Here is a 20688-nt window from a genome sequence, read left to right as displayed (position 1 = left end):
TGGGAAAGATTACACAGTGCCACTTTAAAGTCTCCTGCAATTCCTTTTCCAAACATTTTTGTTCCTTCAATGCCCCCTTTGGTTTTGGTTAAGGGCTTTTATATCTCTTTTTTTACATAGACCTTTTCATTATCCTTGCCCTAAATATTCTGTTCATGTTATTTCTCCCCTCCCGCCTTCTTAAAATATAACATCCTATTTGTTCCCTTCAGCTTCCCATATGGATTTGATAGATTCAGGGATATAAGAGCCAAGACTGACCCATTTGGGGGAGAGAATGTTTGACAAAAAATAAAGTTTCTTCTTAAGTTGTCCGTCATGTGTCCATCCTTTTTCTTCTGCAATTGCTGGTGCTCAGTCTCTTTTTTTGTTTTCCCTCTCTGGTTTAGCTACATGCCAGAAGCTTGTATTAAGTCTTTTTCTTGTGTGTGAGATTCTTGTTTATTTAGTTTAAGTCCCCAGGTTTGGTTTGGTTTGGTTTTTTTAATTGACTCCCTGAAAAAACTATGAAAACTCCCCTGCCTGTAAGTTCCACTGTCCCAGTTAGGAGGGCTATTGGCACAGATATGTGTGTCTCAAGTGTTCAGAACACAGAAAACAAGCTGTTTTGGGCTTTGAGCTTTTGGAGGTCCTATATACAGAGACTGCCTTCTTTGTATACCTTCTCTTTCATTTTAAAGTTGTTGTTCCCCTTCAGACAGATGGCAGTGAGATCAGAGCAGAAGCAACACATGATTTAGTTCCTTCCTGCTCACCCACCAGCAAGATGCGTGGAAAATGGGTAAGTCATGACCTGATTTCTCCTTCCTCTAATAGTGGGTTAAGAAGAGGCAACTTAAAGTCTGATTCCCCTTTCCAGCAGCAAGAGAATCACGACTATTGATTCTAAATACACAACTTAAGTTATCATGTAGGGCATAATTAATTATAAGGCCAGCCCCTGCAGGTTATATATTAACAAAGTTTGGAAAATCAGACTCTAGCTAAATTACTAGAACATTCATAGGATGTGCTAAACAAGTTACAACAAATATAGAAAACTATCACCTCCTGATTGATCTCTCTTAGTTCTATAATTGTCTCTTTCTGTTATTGTGGAACATTACATGGGTAATGTTTAATTTCTAGTTTTGTTTCTTTTCTAAGTAAACTAGAACTAAAGTAGCAAATTCACTTTAAAAGCTTCCACCTCTATGCCCTGCTGTTAGTGTTTGAAGATTTAGAGGTGGGGCTCCTAGCATCTAAATTTTATATATGCACTGGCCCTATCCATGACTGTATATACATAGATTCCATAGGCATATAGCCCCTGGAGCCTTTGTCCCAAGAATCTGTGAGCTTACAGAGCCAAAGCTTTGTGAGCCTGAGATCTGGTTCACGATGTGAAACATGTCACTTGCTCATACAGAACTGTGACAATATTAAGGGAATGATTACAGCAAGTTTCTCAGAGAAAGGCCCACTCCCTACTCCTTCAGGCTCCCAATAAGAGATTCCAAAAGCTGTTGAGAACTAACACCCAAAGATGGAGTCTCTCTCAGCCTTAGGAGAATAGGGGCCAGAATCTACAACCCCTTCTTTCCTCCCAAGGAGTGAGGCTGTGAGCAGCTCTGTTCCTATGAATAATGAAAAGCGACTCTGGCTCATTTGGGGGAGGTCATCGCTCTGCTCTGTGAGGTCACAGGGAATGAGGTGGGGAGGCTGAGGGCAGGGCCTTTGACCACCTTTCCCCCCCTTGAGAGAGGATTTTGGAAGGGGTGGGTCAGGGACAAGACTTGGGATCAGATCTATAGTTCCCATCCCCCCTGTGTAATGAAATGCAGGGATAAGGTCTGAGGCCTCCCTTTCCCTCTCTAAGAGAGGTTGGGGTGCATGATAAACCTACAAACCCCCCCCCCCCCCCCAGACTGAGGAAACTTGGGCAGGGCCGCCCAGAGGATTCTAGGGGCCCGGGGTCTTCGGCGGCGGGGGGGCCCTTCCGTTCCGGGACCCGCCGCCGAAGTGCCCCGAAGACCCGCGGCGGGACCCCCGCCGCCAAATTACCGCCGAAGCGGGACCCGCCGCTGAAGTGCAGCCCGGTCTTCGGCGGTAATTCGGTGGGGGGAGGTCCCCGCCGCGGGTCTTCGGGGCACTTCGGCGGCGGGTCCCGGAACGGAAGGGGCCCCCCGCCGCCGAAGACCGGGCTGCGCTTCGGCGGCGGGTCCCGCTTCCCCCCGTCCCGGCCCCAGCCTCTTACCCCCGGCTCCCTCCTTACCCGGAGTCTCAGCGCCTCGCCGGAACAGCCGCAGCGTGCGGCCGGCGGGGCCTGAGCTCCGTCCCGCTCAGAGCCGCATGATGAGGGGGCGGGGCTGTGAGCTCCACGCCTAGCGGAGGGAGCTGAGCTCAGCCCGGTGCTCCCAGCCCCGCCCCCTCACCACGCGGCTCTGAGCGGGGCGGGGCTCAGGAGCCCCGGCGGAGACTCGGCGCTTGATGCGCTGAGGCTCCAAGAGAGGGGTGGAGGCGGGAGCCTCCGCTGCTCTCTTGGGGGCCCCTGCGGAGCCCGGGGCAAATTGCCCCCTTTGCCCCCCCCTCTGGGCGGCCCTGAACTTGGGGACACATCCCTAGCCCCCCATTAGTAAGGACAGGAGGGGACGGGGATAAGTCTGTAACCCCTCCCTCCAGCAGGCGTACTGGGGAGATAGACCCACACCCCCAAGGAGCTGGGGGTGGGTCTGTGACACCCCCCATCTGAGAGAGGCGCTGGAGGCAGCTCTGTGCCCCTCCCTCCCAGGAGCCGCTCCCTGAGGCAGAGGGGGCGGGTCCAGCGGCTGCATCCAGCATGGGGCTTGGGTCCCGTGGGCACTAACCCACCGAGCGCCGCCATCTTGAAGGCCGGCGGCTCCCGGCTCAGCAGCGGCGCGGACGGGCGGCGATGCGCGCCCTGCTCCCCCTCCCGCGGCTGGGGCTAGCGCCTGGCTGCACCCGACGCAGGGCGGGCACCTAGACTCGGGCGCCTCCTCTGTGGGGCCGGGCCCTGGCGCGCGTGGGAGCTGCCGAGGGACCGGGGGCGGCAGCGCCGCGCCTCGCGCTCCATGGGGCTGAGCTGGAGACCGGCCCTCGCCTGCGGCGGCCAAGTCCTGCGCCCGGCAGAGGCAGCGAAGGGCACCTCGCCGAGCAGAGTGGCCGGGCACTGAGGGGGCTCCGGAGCCGGCATGTGCGGCCCCGCGCTGGGGCTGTGACCGTCGCGGGGAGATCTCCCGAAATCAGTATGTCCTTGGGGGCGGTAAGGCGCGTGTGCTGGGGGGTCCCTGCGCCACTGTGCTCTGCCTTACGTAAGGCTGCGCTGGACGCGGTGTGGGTGTTTCAGCTCATTGCTGGGCACAGCGAGATCGTCTGTGCGGATGCCCGGGCTGTCTGCTCCTCAGAGGCGCTCAGCCTGCCCACGGGAAGGAGAAATTGTGCTTCTATTTAGCTGCCTAACTTCTGCAACACCGAACAACTGTGGCTGCAGTAGGCGCTTTGCAGGTGTGTGTGTGTGTGTGAGAGAGAGAGAGAGATTATACCTGTGTAATTTACCCTTTAATAATCACTCAAAGCTATCCAACAACACATCCTATTTACTGGTAAACATCATCTCCGTGCAAAACGAGTGTTGGTTACAGGGTGTTTTCAGTGTGATTCTAAACATCTCTGGTACAGTTTGCCACTGGCTGATTGTGTAGGTGCTGAATCGGTGTTTCATCGGTCTTAGCGTTGACTTGTTTGGTTTTTTTGCATCAGTTATTTTTATACTTCGCTTTGTCTATTTTGACATATATCTGCTGTGTATATCTGTTATAATATGTTCAAGTAGTTTTAGTTTAAAGTAACACACCACCAAAGTAAACAATTAGGAAACCCATCTAGCCAGCCTTTTCATCTTCCAGCTTTTTCCTCAAGTCTGTTGTCATGCAGCACAGTGCAATTAGTTTTGTACTTCTCAAACACAGACATTTCCCAATCATGAATATGCTTACTCACAGAAGGAGCATAGTAGGCACTCAGAGAAAATAAATATGAAGTACCAATAATAAGGCTTTGCTTTTCACTGTATGTTTAAAATAATTTAATAAAAGTGAGTGATCATGTCTTAGATGATCTTAAAAGTGGGAAAACTGAGGCACTGAAGGTTTTTTGTTCCTTTTAAAGGGATGCTGAATCTAAAAATCACACTTCTGTGTGCAAAATGTTTTACTGACTGTTGTGGCATCAAAGATCACATCTACAAATAAAACATCAAATTACTATAACTAAAAGAGAGTAGGGGGAATATTTTTCTTTTCTTGTTTACTTTGTGCAATTGGCAACACTTCTACATATTGTTAGGGCTTTTTTACACACAGAATTTACACCCATTTAACTTACTTAGTTGGAAGCCACATCTTTTAGTTATATCAGTGCTATTTTGTATGTAGGCCAGGGCCTTTCTTTTCATTGCTTCTTTTGTGTAGTCAGTTTTCTTAGTTGTTGTTGTTTCTGTGGCATCTAGGCACTTTCACACAGCAACAGTGTGGGGAAAAAATTAAAAATAGGAAATATTTTAAAACCTAAACAATGTGGAGGGGGACAAAGAAGAAGGTTTGGTACCTGAAACTACTTTTGGAATTGACTAGATTTCAAACTAATGGTGTCCCTTTTCAGTGATTTGCCCAAGATTACACTATTGCTCTTCATTTATTCTCCCCAGGCTAGAAGACAGAATGGCAATGTACAGGAGTGGGATCTGTACCAATCATTTCTCACCACTACAGTATCTTTTAAAGCACTACGATGATGCAATTAACTTCCTCTTTTTGGTGATTTTATTACTCTAGCTAATTTTAAAAGTGGACAAACCTATTCAGTATGTTCTTCCAATGTGAGCACCTGAGATGAGAACTCTTTCATGATAGATGTTGCCCCTTCTTTCAAGGTTTCCACTTAAATGAGTTTGTCCAACAGAACTATAATTTGTTCATCACCATCAGGACATCGTTATATTGCATCATGTTGTAAATGAGGTGATCTGCTTTGTGAGAGTGATCTCAGGATCCATTAACAATTTACAGAATCTCTCCAACAAAATCAGCATTTTTCTGGTAGAGAGTCTCTCTGGGAATTTTGGGGAGGGTCAGTAAAAAGAATTTTGGGGCATTTCTTTTAAAAGTGGAGGGAAGAGTGAAGGGGATCTTCATGCACAAGAGGTGGAACCCAGCTGCTTGTGCTAGGGTTTAGGCATAGTTGCCAGTATTTAGAAGAGTGTTGTAGGGTACCCGGATTGGCGGGTAGCGATCGATCTATCGGGGATCGATTTATCGCGTGTAGTGTAGACGTGATAAATCGATCCCCAATCACTCTCCCATCGACTGCTGAACTCCAGCTCGGCGAGAGGCAGAAGCAAAGTTGACGGGGGAGCCGCAGCAATCGACCCCGCGATGTGAGGACACAAGGTAAGTCGAACTAAGATACATTGACTTCAGCTACGCTATTCTCATAGCTGAAGTTGCATATCTTGGATCGATTTCCCCACCAGCCCACCCCGCCACCCAGTGTAGACCAGGCCCAAGAAACAGTACTGTGATCAAAGCAGGGATCTGGGAGTTGCTCTAATTCCTAGCAACTGGAGAGTTGGGTTTGTGTTTTGGTAAATTTTAGTGCTTTACAAATACTTATCAATACACCCACCGCTCATGTGAAATAGGTAGCTAAGTAAGTATTATTGTCTCCGTTTTGCAGATAGGGTACTAAGTTAGTGTTAGAGCTGGGGTTATAGAATGCAGTAGGTCCTTATGCTCTGCTGCTTTTTAGTCCACTACTAGACCAGACTTCCTCTTGTTGTTGAGCCATCCCTCCTTGTAACCAGTGGCTGCAATGCAGCTGTCCTTAGCACAAATGGCAGCCTAGGCAGCGCTGTCTCAAAGAGTCATGAATTAGTCAGCAGTTCCTCAAAAATAGGTGCATCTGTGACTAACTTCTCCTTCACCCTTCTCTGGAATAAGGGAAAAAAGTGGGAGGCCAGGCCTACACTACAAACGTCAGATGGTGTAGCTGTGCCAGTCGGGCTTCATTTGTGACTGACAGCTGTGCTAGGACAAGCTCAAAGGGTAGCTGCACTTATATTGGTAAAACTGCTTTTGCACGGATAGCTTATTTCATTTGAGTGGGTATAGTGGGGGAGGGAGGTGCTAGACTAAGCTACATGAGCAAAAACACAGTTTTGCTGGTATAACCTGGGTCCATGGTAGGAGTGCTTTGCCTACCATATATAGCTATACCAGCAAGTCTTTACAAGTGTAGACCTGGCCTCAGTTCCTGATCTGTAAAATGGGGATAATAGTATTTCCCTACCTCACGAGGGTGTTGTGAGGATAAATATATTCAAGATTGTGAGGCGGTCAGCTCTATGTCACTAGAAGGCCATATAAGTATATTAGGTCAGGTCTACACTAGAAAAGGTTTGCTGGTATAACTATACTGGCACCCCTCTACCACCATCCTCCACCCCAGCTGTAGACAGTATAGTTTATACCAATTCCCTGCGCAAAATAAGCTACACCAGCGGGAGCACTTTTATGCTGGTATAACTACATCTACATTAGGGCTTTTGCTGGCATAGAAGTATGGTTTTTGCGGGGGATATCACATCCCTAAACAATTAGTTTACCGTTGAAAGCTTTCTAATGTAGATGTGGTCTTATAAAGGAAGGCATGGGACACAGGCTGCTGCTGTGGATCAGAGCAAAGCCTTTGGGTGAAGGAGCCAGACACTGAGGTTATTGCTAGGAAGGCCCGAGGATAGGCCAGGAAGCAGGCCAAGTTTTGAGTGCTGCTGAGAGCCTGGCCTCTGTAACTCTGCCTCATGTTCATTTAGAGTTTACTATCTGCGGAGGCCAAAATATACATCTTTCTCAGGTGTGGTTGTGCAATTGTATCCTGCTTGGGGCTGTTTGAGTGCAGAGGGAAGGACTGAGAGTTTATCACTGTGCTAAAAAACTAGCTTGGAAAAGTGCTCTCCACTAATAAATTAGTGGGAAATAGTCAAATAGAGATGTTCATTGGAAGGGAAAACCTGGAAAGCAGCGATGCTGAAAGAGCCTTATGGGTGAGAATGAGCAGTAAATTAGACCTGAGTTTGCAATGTGATATGGCAGTGAAAAAGCCAATGTAACTGTGGGCTGCAACTAGCTGTGCTATGGATCAGGGCGGTAGTAATTTCTGTGTGGGTCTGGTGCAACCATACCTGAGATATTGTGTTCAGTTCTGGATGTCTTATCAGAAGGATATTGGAAGCTTTGAGTGAGCAAGAAAAATTAACCTGTGGGCTGGATGAAAGTTCAAGAGCTAAATGTGTCTGGCTGAGCTAAACATCAGTTAAACTGAGGAGTAGACTCATAGACTTAAGGTCAGAAGGGACCATTATGATCATCTAGTCTAACCTCCTGCACAATGCAGGCCACAGAATCTCACTCATCCACTCCTGTAACAAACCCCTAACCTATGTCCGAGTTATTGAAGTCCTCAAATTGTGGTTTAAAGACCTCAAGGTGCAGAGAATCCTCCAGCAAGTGACCCATGCCCCACGCTGCAGAGGAAGGCGAAAAACCTCCAGGGCCTCTGCCAATCTTCCTTGGAGGGAAATTCTTTCCCGACCCCAAATATGGTGATCAGTTAAACCCTGAGCATGTGGGCAAGACTCACCAGCCAGCACCCAGGAAAGAATTCTCTGTAGTAACTCAGATCCCACCCCATCTAACATCCCATCATGGACCATTGGGCATATTTACCTGCTAATAAAGATCAATTAATTTCCAAAATTAGGCTATCCCATCATACCATTCCCTCCATAAACTTATCAAGCTTAGTCTTGAAGCCAGTATTCCCTGATGGAAATGAAGATATTGATCCAGATCCCTAGCTACAAATGCAGAGGGCACATAACAAACATATCCTCCATCCAAATACTTGAAAGGAGAATACACCAGGGAGAAAGAGGAATTCAAAAAGTTGGTACATGGAAGCCTGTGTGGTCTTTCAAGGGGCCCCAGTTTTTCCTGTTGACTCTCCTTAGCTAGTCTTCAGTCAGGTGAGTTCCTGGACCTTCACCTCTAATTAAGGCTATCAGTGCTTCAGTTTTAGGGCTTCCAGTCTGCTTCACTCTCTTGATTACTTTCCTGAAAGCAGCCTGGTGTCTGCCCTTTGCTGTCCCATGCCTTTTTGCCTCCTCTTCCATCTGTCTACTCTACTCTCAGGCCTTGTTTCCTCTCTTAGTTGCAGCTGTGGGCATCTGTCTCCATGATTGGCAGCTCTGGCAGCTGTGGGAGTGTGATCAAGATGAAGAGGTTCTTCCCCCCTCCCCCCCCATGCCCAGTATGGGGTTTTTTAGCCTGCAATACACGGGAATAACTTGGAGTAATGGGGTGAAATTTAGTTAGATCATCCGGAAAAACTAACTGATAGTGAAGTGTGTTGCATTCGCTCCAGAGAAGTACTGAATCCATGTTGCTTGGGAGATTTACAGTGTAGAGTGGACACAACATTGGAAATGTACTGTATGGGATAAGGATGGACTGGTTGCCTTGAAAATAGGCCATTTTCATCCCAGTTGATCAAGTGTGGTGAGTGTGCACAATGCTGCAAGGTGGGTAAGGATGTCAAATACTGAGTCTGTGTCCCAAAGAACTTGCATTCTAAATGCATGTACAATATAAAATATAACAACTGTGGGCAGGGAAGGAGCTCACTCTAAGAACACTAGTATACATTGGTACTCTGGATTAACGTGTAATGTTTTATAATTCAATTGAGTTAGGAAAACTTTCTTTAAAAATCAGCCTATTAAATGATCCAAACAAAACTTTGACGTTTTTAATGTGCCATTAAGAACATAAGAACGGCCATACTGGGTCAGACCAAAGGTCCATCAAGCCCAATATCCTGTCCTCTGACAGTGGCCAATGGCAGGTGCCCCAAAGGGAATGAATAGACAGGTTATCATCAAGTGATCCTGTCACCCAGTCCCAGCTTCTGGCAAACGGAGGCTAGGGACACCATTCTGCCCATCCTGGCTAATAGGTTCATAAATGGCTATCTTCCATGAATCTGTCTAGCTCCCTTTTGAACCCTGTTATAGTATTGGCCTTCACAACACTCTCTGGCAAGGAATTCTAGAGGTTGACAGTGCATTGCGTGAAAAAATACTTTCTTGTGTTTGTTTTAAACCTGTTACCTATTAATTTAATTTGGTGGCCCCTTGTTCTTGTGTTATGAGAAGGAGTAAATAACACGTTCTTATTTACTTTCTCTATGCCACTCATGATTTTATAGACCTCTATCATATCCCCCCTTAGTCGCCTCTTTTCCAAGCTGAAAAGTCCCAGTCTTATTAATCTCTCCTCATACGGAAGCAGTTCTATACTCCTAATGATTTTTGTTGCCCTTTTTGGAACCTTTTCCAATTCCAATATATCTTTTTTGAGATGGGGCGACCACATCTGCACGCAGTAGTCAAGGTGTAGCCATATCATGGATTTATATAGAGGCAATATGATATTTTCTGTCTTATTATATATCCCTTTCTTGATGATTCCCAACATTCTGTTCACTTTTTGGACTGCTGCTGCACATTAAGTTGCCAGAGTTTATGCTCTTTTCTATTTTCCTCATTAGGATTTATCTTCCACTTCTTAAAGGATGCCTTTTTGCCTCTCACTGCTTCTTTTACTTTGTTGTTTAACCACGGTGGCTCTTTTTTGGTTGTCTTACTATGTTTTTTAAATTGGGGTATACATTTAAGTTGAGCCTCTATTACAGTGTCTTTAAAAAGAAGTTGGAGAAGAGTTCCTACCACTGTTGATACTAGTGCATATGTCACACTTGCAACAAAGTAATCAAGGCGTGAAGGTTGTCTTTATAATCAGAGGAGAAACAAACTGTTAATTGTTTTTTGTTTTAAAAAGTACATAACAAATTTGTGACTTTCCATTGGCCATGCTTCCATAACAACTGAAGAAATTAGAAAGGTCATCTCCATCTCAGTCTGAAATGGGGCACAGGAAAAAAGCAGAATCTCTATGTCCTTGTCTACATTAGCTTTTTTCTTAAATTTTCCAACTCTTAATCCAGCATCAGTGCAGCATCACCACTGCTTGTAACGGGGAATGCTAGTGTAGACCAGCAGTTGGTATCTTTACCACTGTGTTGTCTACCTAAGGTAAAGAATGCCTGTGCTGTGTCAATTCTAGTGCTTCTGCCGTGGTTATTCTGGGTGGGAGGGGGAGGAATGTTACCCTCTTTTACCTGCACCCTTAGACGAAATTCAGAGTCCCATGGGTGATTTCAGTTGGAAGGAGAAATTGATGATGGAGCCAGGCATGTCTTTCATGCAAACCTGTTTGCTTCTCAAGAATGTACAAAGTCCTGTTTCCTTGAACACAGGAGGAATCAGACAAGAGAGAGTTTCTTTGCTCATAGTTCCAAGCCCCTTTTGGCCACCACTCAGCCCAAATGTTCCCTCTCTAAGTTTTTTCCCCCGGGCCATGGTCGCAGGGTTTGCTCAGCCTATGTTCTTGGCTACTTTGGTCTCTGCTCTGGTGCTTCCCTTCTGTCTCTCTCTCTCGCACACAGCTGCCCTGCCCCACTTCCTGGCCAGCCTCTGTGATTATTACTCTTCAGGGAAACCCCTGGGCCAGCGTGGCCCTGGCTTACCATGCTGGTCTATCCCCTGAGTGGTTGTTTCCATTGTTTATTAGTACTAAACAAAGTTCCCTTTTTTTAATGGTTCCTTCATAGGTACTTACCAGATCTGTGATCCCTGCAGCCACCATCACTTCTCAGCATAAAAATAACACTTTGTCTTGAGTTCTTAACCAGATGAATGATGCAGAAAGTCTGGTTGGTTAGAAAGGATAATTGGCTTAGAATGATGATCTGATCCTTTTTTGCTTGGTGTGGTAGCAGTGGACATGATTTCTTCTGTGGCCACTGGAATTTATTCTTGATTAGAATAGGAATTCTCCTCTATTGTGGCATCTTACTGAGTATCATTAGGCAGTGGTGGTGAAATACAGAGAGCTTTCTTTCTGTATTTTTAAATTAGCAAGTTGGTAAGATGCCCCGTCCACCCCAAAATGTCCCAGAGGTCAGGCAGAGAATAGAGCCAGTGGGAAAAGGGAGGAAGCTAGTTCCTTATTTTCTAGTCTGCTTGGTGCTGCTCTTACATTTTAATACCATAAATGTCCGAGAGAAAGCAGCTCACTCCAAAATATGTATTAATATATTAAACTGAACTGTGCTTTCCCTGCTCTTGGGCAGGAGGCCCAGCACTTGCTAGCATTAAAAGCCACATTACCATTAGCCAGTTTTTAAAGATTGTAGAAAACATTTTAACTATCTGAATAACTGAAAGAATATTTTCCCTCTTTTACATTCAGAACATGCATTCTTATCGAATGATATCATTTGTTCTTTCAAATGAACAGAACACCAAGGGTATGTGATGGGTACATACACCCACATGTTTTTCTGGTCATGTAGTCAGCAATCAGATGGTTCACAGAGGGGGCATTTGACATCTCATGAAAGAAGCACATCAACTTAAAAATCACAATTTTTTCTGAAAATATTACTACCCCCCATTCAGAAGCAACGGTGTAACCAAATAAGATTAGACTGAATCAGATTGTTCACTCTGCATTTGACAGCACTCTGTGTTGAGTCAGTTAAACTGTTTCCTCATCAGAGTCAGTCATTTGCCCATTTGGATTGGTGTCTTATGCATCATCAGAGATGAGTGGAGGGGAATCTTTTATATAAGTATGGTTGTACAGGTCTCTCGCAACTTACGCGCATTTAACATGCGCAATTTCAACTATATGTGTAGGGCCGAAGTGGGGGGGGGCGTGACCTCAAGATTTAAAGGTCCTGGGGCACCAGCTGTGGCTGGGAGTCCCAGGGCCTTTAAATCACCCAGGGGGCTCCCAGCTGCAGAGGTGGCTGGTAGCCCCTGTGGTGAACTAAAGGGCCCGAGGCTCCAGCCACCGTGGAGCTCCGGGCCCCTTAAATGCCAGCCCCAGCCCGGCTGCCAAAGCTGCGGGCGGGATTTAAAGGGCTCCACCGGGCTCCCTGCTGTGGTGGGAAGCCCGGCGGAGCCCTTTAAATCCCGCCCGCAGCTCCGGCGGCGGGGCCGGGGCCAGCATTTAAAGGGCGGCGGGGAGCCCAGTAGAGCCCTTTAAATGCCCCCCCCCCCGGCCCGGCTGCAGGAGCTGAGGGTGGAGTTTAAAGGGTTTGGGGATATAATTTTGGCTATACGTGGTTTTCGCTTTACGCGATAACTGCGGAACCGAACCTCCGCCTAAGATGAGACTTGCCTGTATAACAATAAAAATTGACTGAGGAACTTGGGAGCAGGTGTGGGATCTGAAACTGCTTGTAACTCCTCATTCAAAATAGTTTAGATTTCAGATTTGACAGGAGGGTATCATGCATGGGCAAAGCTCACTGTTTTTTTGTTTTTTGTTTTTTTAAGCAGACTCCTTCCCCCATCTACATTACAACTATAATTTAGTAATGAGACCCTGTGTCAGGGTCTCATTATCAGTCTTTCTCTGTTCGTTGTTGGAGGCATTGAACAGGGGATGTCAGGGCTCCAATGACCAGACTAGGTTACTAACAAGACACAGTCCTCCAGAGGCCTAGAATGGTTAGGAGGAGACTTTGACCAATCAGGAGCCAGCAGACCAGTTAAAAAGACTTGCCCCTTTTTTCTCAGGGCAGCGCTTCTGGATGAGACTGGGACAGATGAGGAGCTCTGCTAGCCCAGAACCTCAGGGTCTTGCTTTCAAGCATTGCAACTAAGTGCTTGTCTTTGAGGTTCATTTATTTAAAGGTGCAGGCAGCCAAATTCTGAGTTTATTTTTATTTAACTGTTTAGATACTGAAGTCAAGCTTATGGCACAGACTACCCTCCTGCAAGCAGGCAGCCAAAACTTGTGGACTAAGCCAGGAGGCGTCTGCAGTACCACGCTTGGCCCTAAACTGGGTTGCTACGGAACAGTTCCACCTGTGACAGACCCAAATACGGTACCTTTAGGTAACATATATAAGACCTAACTGCATGTATTGTTACAGTGAGCTTCTTTTTACTCTACAGCTTCTAATGGTGTTGTAACAGGCTCTCCTGACTTGATTAGAGTTTTAGTATATATCAGGGGTAGGCAACCTATAGCACACGTGCCAAAGGCGGCACACAAGCTGATTTTTCAGTGGCACGCACACTGCCAGGGTCCTGGCCACCGGTCCAAGGGACTCTGCATTTTAATTTAACTTTAAATGAAGCTTCTTAAACATTTTAAAAACCTTATTTACATACAACAGTAGTTTAGTTATATATTATAGACTTATAGAAAGAGACCTTCTAAAAACGTTCAAATGTATTACTGGCACGCAAAACCTGAAATCAGAGTGAATAAATGAAGACTCGGCACACCACTTCTGAAGGGTTGCCAACCCCTGGTATATATGGAACTTCCATCTTTCTGGCCCTGCTCATATTCAATGTTCACGATGATGTTAGGAAACAGTTTCTTAAAGAAAGCTCTTAAATATCATTTCAGCTAAAATGATGCTGCCAGTTGGTGTACATGAAACATAATTTATTTAAAAGTTTGTTTTTAAAAAAATGTGTTGTACGCTGGCTGATATGGCCGTGTTAGGTGAAACTAGTTTTCAGACCTGGCCCAACAAGACAAATGCCTTAGCTTTACTTTGTGATTGCTTAGTGATTTATTTTTCTTTAAACCAGAAGAGCTTAAAGTGCCTTTATTTATTTTAAATAAATTTTAGATACCAGAGACTACAGCAGAAAATCCTCAAGTCACATCCCTTTCCATGCCAACAGATTTTCATTGTTTCAGCTCATGAGTTACATTTAGCTTTAATGTTTCACTTGACATATATACTAGAATTGAAGTTGAAACCCAAGTGGATTTTAGTATTTTTACTAATTGTACAGCTGTGCTATTGGTGAGTTGTGTGTACTTGCCACTACCAGCAGAAGAGAGAACTAGCTAAGGAGGGAAGAATGTGTATTTGGGATCCACCCAAATGATTTTACAGTTTTCTATTTTATCAGGTTTGTTTCTTTCTCTCTCTCTCTCTCAGTAGCTGCTATTATCTGGCCGGGTGACTGACAGAAGTACTTGTGGGAGGGATTTGGAAGTGCATTTTAAAATAATCAGTGAAACACACGCCCACTCAGAAGTTGAATAACACTGTTTCGTTCTCTTTTATTTTTACAGGTCAGAACATCGCATACTCCACTTCTAAAACGAGCAGTGAGAGAAGATGGATACTTTCTCAGACTTCACCGCAAAGAACCTCTCCTCTTCAGCCAATATGTCACAGTCCCTGCCCAGCCATTTGGACTACCAATTCAATGTTACCAGCCGTTCTCCTTCCATGTCAATAAGCAGGCTTTTCCCAGCCCTGCTACAATGCTTCGGCATCATCCTCTGTGGATATATAGCCGGAAGAGCCAACATCATCACATCAAGTCAGGCCAAAGGACTGGGAAATTTTGTCTCCTGTTTTGCACTTCCAGCTTTACTATTCAAAAACATGGTGGTACTTAATTTTTCCAATGTGAACTGGTCCTTCCTTTGCAGCATCCTGGTTGCCAAAGCTTCTGTATTTTTCTTAGTCTGTATTTTAACATTATTGGTAGCCAGTCCTGAAAGTCGATTTAGCAAAGCAGGACTGTTCCCTATTTTTGCTACACAAAGCAATGACTTTGCACTGGGATATCCTATAGGTAAGAAACCACTTATGCTTTCTTGTTTTTGTTAACTTTTGTGTTAAATATTATTTTTCCTTGTGCTAGGCATTTACTATATGCTGTGATTATACAGTCTTGTGCTTCTAAATTTGAGTTGTTTTACATTCTGCTGAACTGAAATCTTAGGCTGTATAAAACAGTTGTCAACGAACAAACATACATTTACTTGTACAAAGACATTCTTATGACTTCAAATGTGTTGACTGGATGGCTCTGGGATTTGATGTAAATCAAATTGATTTAAATCACTAGTCAGGAAGACTCAATTTAATCATGGATTTCTACATAGTGCATTCTTGTTGGTTCTTATAACCTTAATACATATTCTTCACAACTCAGAGATAGATGTAGGTTTCATATTTAGAAGGTACACACTATACATTTTTAAGTGATTTATTTTGAAAACTTTTCAGATTAGTTTTACAGCTATATCAGAAAATGAATGATTGGTTATTTCATTTACCAAAGGTAATTGAAGCAGATATTTATGAAGTCATTGAGAGGTGAACTATCTCTAATTCAACAGGTTAATCATTAATATTGGGAGGATTTTCTTGCCATGCTGTATTCGAAGGAGAACATCACCAGACAGGCATTTAAATTATTTTATTTAAAACATCAACGTTATGTATTCTGGATTTTTTTTTCAACAGCAAGCATATGATATTTTAACAAAACAAGCATATGGATTTTTGAATTTAGTTAAACATTCAAGTTTTTTAAAATCAGGTTTGTTTTAGTTTTTTTAACTAAAATAGTTAAGTGAAATATTTTTTATAAAAAAACAAAAATTAAATCAACTATGTCAGCCAGGTCAACATGAGAAACTTAAAATATTGGCTTCTGCAGCTAACTCAGTCGTCTTCATCTTCATTTTCCTGTTTGTTCATAATCTGGAAAAGAAAAACAAGCTTTCCTGCTTTTTCAGTTCCCAAACGATTTCTCAATTTGGAATGAATTAGTCCAAAGAAAGAAAATATTCTTTCTACACCAGCAGAAGAAGCTACTGCTGTTAAAAGTGAGATTATCAATTCAACAGTCTCTGAATCCAAGTGCTTAAGTGACTTTCTTTAAAATATCATCAGCAAACTTATATTTCTTGAATGGTTCACCCTTAGCTCTGAAGTTTTATTATAGTTGGCATTATGGAGGGATGATTGCTGGATGTCCATGTCATAGCCAACTCCTCCTCTTTAGCATTTAAGGTTTGACCCTGGTACCAAGTATTGAGAATATTTGCAAGAAAATGAGCTGGAGATAGTGCTTGTCCCATTTGTTTTTTTAATGCTTGTAATTTAACTCCATCATTGCATATTTCTCTTTTTAAGATCTCACTCAGTTCCTTCCATATTTCAACAGCATCAGCAATAAAACAGCTATTTCCCTGCATTTTGTTCAAGGCTACAGAAATAGGCTTCAGGGTACTCAGCATGTGTTCAACATTTCTCTTAAGCCCAATGTTGAGAACTTTGGCTGTGACAGTGCCATCTATTTTTTCATGATTTTGTTCACAAACAGTCATCGGATTAGTCCAGGTCTTGATATAGTGCTCAAAACAGTCCGTACTGAGTTCCATCGCATGTCTTGTGGGAGAGTTAGCTTGGTTCCTCCCACTTTTTTCAGAGCAGCTGCTGCAAAGTGGTTGTTACAGAAGTATTTTGCAGTTTCAACAACATTAGCCTTTATTTCTGGAACACTGAAGTTTTGGCTAGGATGTGCATCAAATGAGCACTGCAACCGTACGGTATTAGCTTGGGACTCTCTTCTAAATTTATTCTCATCTTGGATACATTTGCAGCATTGTCTGTGACCAAGCTGCATACTAGACATTTAAATTTTTTTCCCCACAGTTTGTTATAGCTTTTACTGCTACTACTTTTAAGTATTCTGCTGTGTGTGCATTTCCCGATGTACCAATTGTTTCTGAAGACATTCCCTTCTTCTGTTGTCACACAAGCACATACAGCAGGATCATTGTGGACATTGCTCCACCCATCAAGACTCAGGTTAACAGTCTGACCTTCTAGACCTTTTGCACACTGCTCAATTTCTCTTTCATACATTTTTATCCAGCAATTTGCCTACGACATCTGCTCTGTTGGGTGGACTGTATCCTGGTCTTGACTGAACCATGTTAATGAAGTGTTGGTTCTCAATCATACGGAAAGGAGAGTTTGTTTCATAAACAAACGGGGCAATTTTTTCATCAATTACCTCTTTTTGTAATCTGCTGGTTCTTATTACAAGCTTATCTATGGTTGTTTCTGGATGATGGAGATTTTTTTTTTCTTTTTGCTACAGGTGATATACTGTGGCTATGTGACATACATGATGTGACTAAAACACTGTCATTGGCAGATAACTGTGAAACTGTAGAAAATGATGGTGATCTTGAAGGTGGATAGTCTTCAGAATCCTGTACGCTGAGGATGGGTTCTCCTAAACAAAATAAGTCAGTGCAGTTATTTAATTATTATCACCATACTGCTCATTTAGTATTTCTCATTGCATTCACTGACACTCAGTACTACTTTAAAGATGAAATTATAAAAGGAAAATCTGCCTATTTCAGCTATTTATTTTTTATCACACCTACATCTAAAATGATAGTACCATAGAGTAACAACTATATTTTTTGCTCAAACATGAGAATTCAAGAATAGTCCAGCAGGAAGACAGGCAGTCCTTAAGAAAGAAGTATGAAATAAAAAAGTTTACCAACCTGAAGATCCTGCATGTTCAGATATGTTCCTTTCATCATCTTCAGCGCAGCTTCCTCCTGAGAAGGAACACTTCTCATGATGTTGTTTCATTCGGGCAACCAGGCCTTGCATTTCTTTGTTGCACTGTTTGCATTTTGCACGCATGCCTGCCTTACCCACAGGTAGAGGAACTTCATTAAAATATTCCCAAACTGGGTCTCTTTTACAGCCTGCTGCCATTATAAATTTTCCCTTCTAGTGAGAGAATGATGTGGTAGATCTCAAATCAATGAAGGCTACACTCAGACCTCAAGCCTTCTGGAATATGCTGCTCAAACAGTTTCACTTTTGTTTTTACTGCCTGTCCCTCCCTTCTCACGTTTATCTCCAGACTTCTTCTCCTTGTCCAGATCTATTCCGCCTCCAACAATCTTCTATTCATTGAACTTTTTGAAACTTTGCACTTTAGAGAGAGGTAAGGGATTGACTTTGTTTACACAAATTTGCAGAGGGACAATAGGGTTAAGGTCTGTTATTTCTCTTCTTTCTTTCTTGAGACCTGCAAAACTAAGCATCTCTGATGGTATCTTCTAGGCTGAGCACTGAGTCCCCTTGGGTAGATTAGAAAGATTAACCTAAATAATCTATAGAGAAGCCCCTGGAACCCCATAAGATTGAGTCCCTAATCCATGAACTATTAGAAGTCATTTACAAAACTTTTCTTAAACATTACATGAATATGTTGTCTCATACTCTAGAATTTATAATCCCTATTCCATGATCAGATATCTTTGAGCTATAATGTATCTTAATTAAAACTATCTTTAGATAGGGTTTTTTTCCCCTCAAAAAGTATGTTATGAAAAAAATCCGATTTTTTTTTTTAATTTAAACCATTGATTTTTATCCACTGTGCTGGGAGCAGAGAATAGGATACAGAGTCTTTCAGCTGCAATTTGTCACTTTGCATCTACCCCAGGTCTATGGGGACAAGAAGTTGCTACTATCTGTTAGCTATTCTGTGGTCTACATATAATGAGCTGGTGATCTTAGTTTGGTTTTCAGTGGACTGATGTCCACATCCATGGTGGCACTGTCTGCAGAGAAACCAAGAAATAAATAGACTGGACTAACATGTCGTGCACATGAGTGAGCCCTCTAAATCTGTGTGGTGGCACATTAGCAGGGAAGTCTGAGGAATTCTGTGGTGGTGCTGCTGCTTGTGCTGTATTCCTTCTTTACATAAAGAGAGTACTTAATTCTCCCGAGGTATCAATCTTATGACAGTTGTGAGCAATAAATGCCCCTTAAATTCTTTTAAATAATCAAAATTGTTAGCTCTGTGTGAAAACTTGCAAAAGAGTCCTAAAACTAGAAATATTTACTGAGTGTGTAAGAGATGTAAAGCAGTATACATTGCAGTACAAAACTCCCACAAAGATCTGACATCCCACCAACCTTCACGCACAATTCTAGAAGACTTGACTGAAATAAGATGTCGCTGTCCTGTAGTTGTGGTGTTTGGTGCACTGTTGTCACAAAGTTATAGGTGGCTTTAAAGACTCATCATTTATAACATTAGTTTTCTTTTTGTTTTGTAGTGTTTCCAGAAATTGCAATACAGAATAAAATTCTTCTTATGAGTGGCTAATTAAGGGTTTACCACTTCCCTGGCAAAAATGCTGATTTCCAATCCAGGCTACTCGAGTCTCCCCAAACTTTAAAACCCTGATGTTACAGCTTAATTGTACATTTATATAACATTTCAGGAGCTGCAATAGATGAGTTGCCTTGTACCTTCTTGGCTCTAGCTAATGACCTAACATAAGGAAACCATCTAATGTGCATGTTTCCATCTATTGTGGAGTTTGTTCAAGAAGATTTAAATCTGCTCAAATCAGAATTTAACTATCCACTTGCTTGCATGCTGGCATCTTGATTTCTGTAGGTGATGGAGGAAAGTTGCATCTTTTGGACTCAGTTCTAATATGTGATCATCAAGCATGCATTGTCATATGTTCTGTGTGGGAAATGTCACTTTGTACGTACATCAGATTTTGCATGGCTCATGGTAGTGAGTGACAATGTATTTCAAATCTGAGCTTCTTGGGACTTTTTCTGTGCCTTCAGCATCAAGTGTAACAAGAAATCTCTTTTCTAGTAGGGATCTTAAAAAAAAAATCCTATTTCCTTCAAGAATACAACTTTTTATTCTGTTTACTTTTTTGTAATTGCATCCTTATTTTTAAATTTCAAACAATATAAAAACATAGCTCACTCCTTCTCCTCCACTTTTGGTAGACAGGCTTTTTGTAGTTTTTGTTGCTTGTTTGCTAATGCGCACTTATAAAACTATTTACTGTGTATCACAGCCCAAACATACCTGGAAAACTGGATTGTACAAATAATTGTGTGTGTGTGTTTACTTATAGTGACCTGTAATGTGTTGTTCAAATTAACAGGAAGCACTGTGGCCATTTAAACAGCACTTAAAGGTAAAAAGCACAATTTAAAAACCATGCACTTACAGCTGAAGGGTTTTTTTGGTTTGGTTTTTTTTTTTTAATTTAAAAAAAAGGAGTTGGCATGTCTGCACTTTACAATAGCAACTACTTAAAAGGACCCCTTCAACATGAGCTCTGGTCAGTTTTAAAAATTAATCAAAAGCTACCTGTGAGTTTCCATATTATTTTTTTTATTTTTATAACCACATTTTCCTATTTTTTAAATGTTTTTCTCTCCCTTGCTTTTGTATGAAAGACCCACACAAACAGGAAAAAGTGACAGACTGTACAGAAGAAACAGTGAAGCTGACTAGATACAAAGTGCTTTCAAAATGCACCATGCAAACATACTGATTTTTGCCACCTAAACTTTCATTTATAATAACGGTAGATGTTGCTTTCTTTTAACAATAAGTTTAAAAAAAATCAAACATAAGTGTAATGTATGTGTTTTTAAGTTAATGGTAACTACTTACATTTTCATAGAGCCTTTTTATGATACCTTGAAGTGCTCTACAATAAGCTTGAAATTAAAAAATGAAATCCGTTTTGCCACTATTTACTTAAAAGCCAGTGAAACCAAATGTTTACGTTTCTTGCACAGGAAAAGATATTCTTCATATCAGTAGGTTCAAGAGTTTAACAGAGCAGTTTG

The 20688-nt window shown here is 42.8% G+C and overlaps 1 protein-coding gene across 7 annotated transcripts in view; it reads left to right on the top strand.

Annotated features, from left to right (window-relative positions):
- Nucleotides 1-762: 762 nt before the first annotated feature.
- Nucleotides 763-20688, top strand: part of GPR155 (G protein-coupled receptor 155) — a 52989-nt gene continuing 33063 nt past the window's right edge. The window contains exons 1-3 of one of the 7 annotated variants that reach the window (XM_045032733.1): nt 763-781; nt 12926-13074; nt 14292-14803. In XM_045032733.1, the coding sequence (XP_044888668.1) occupies nt 14338-14803 (466 nt within the window). In that variant the 5' untranslated portion in view covers nt 763-781; nt 12926-13074; nt 14292-14337. Of the gene's footprint in view, nt 782-2838; nt 3246-3366; nt 3505-12925; nt 13085-14291; nt 14804-20688 lie in introns of those variants that run through there. The other 6 variants (XM_045032731.1, XM_045032730.1, XM_045032732.1 and 3 more) reach the window with 6 other exon arrangements.

This window comes from Mauremys mutica, chromosome 10, assembly GCF_020497125.1.
Source record: "Mauremys mutica isolate MM-2020 ecotype Southern chromosome 10, ASM2049712v1, whole genome shotgun sequence".
Taxonomy (NCBI): domain Eukaryota; kingdom Metazoa; phylum Chordata; order Testudines; family Geoemydidae; genus Mauremys; species Mauremys mutica.
Note: the sequence above shows the minus strand (reverse complement) of the source record. Positions and strands in the feature narration are given on the sequence as shown.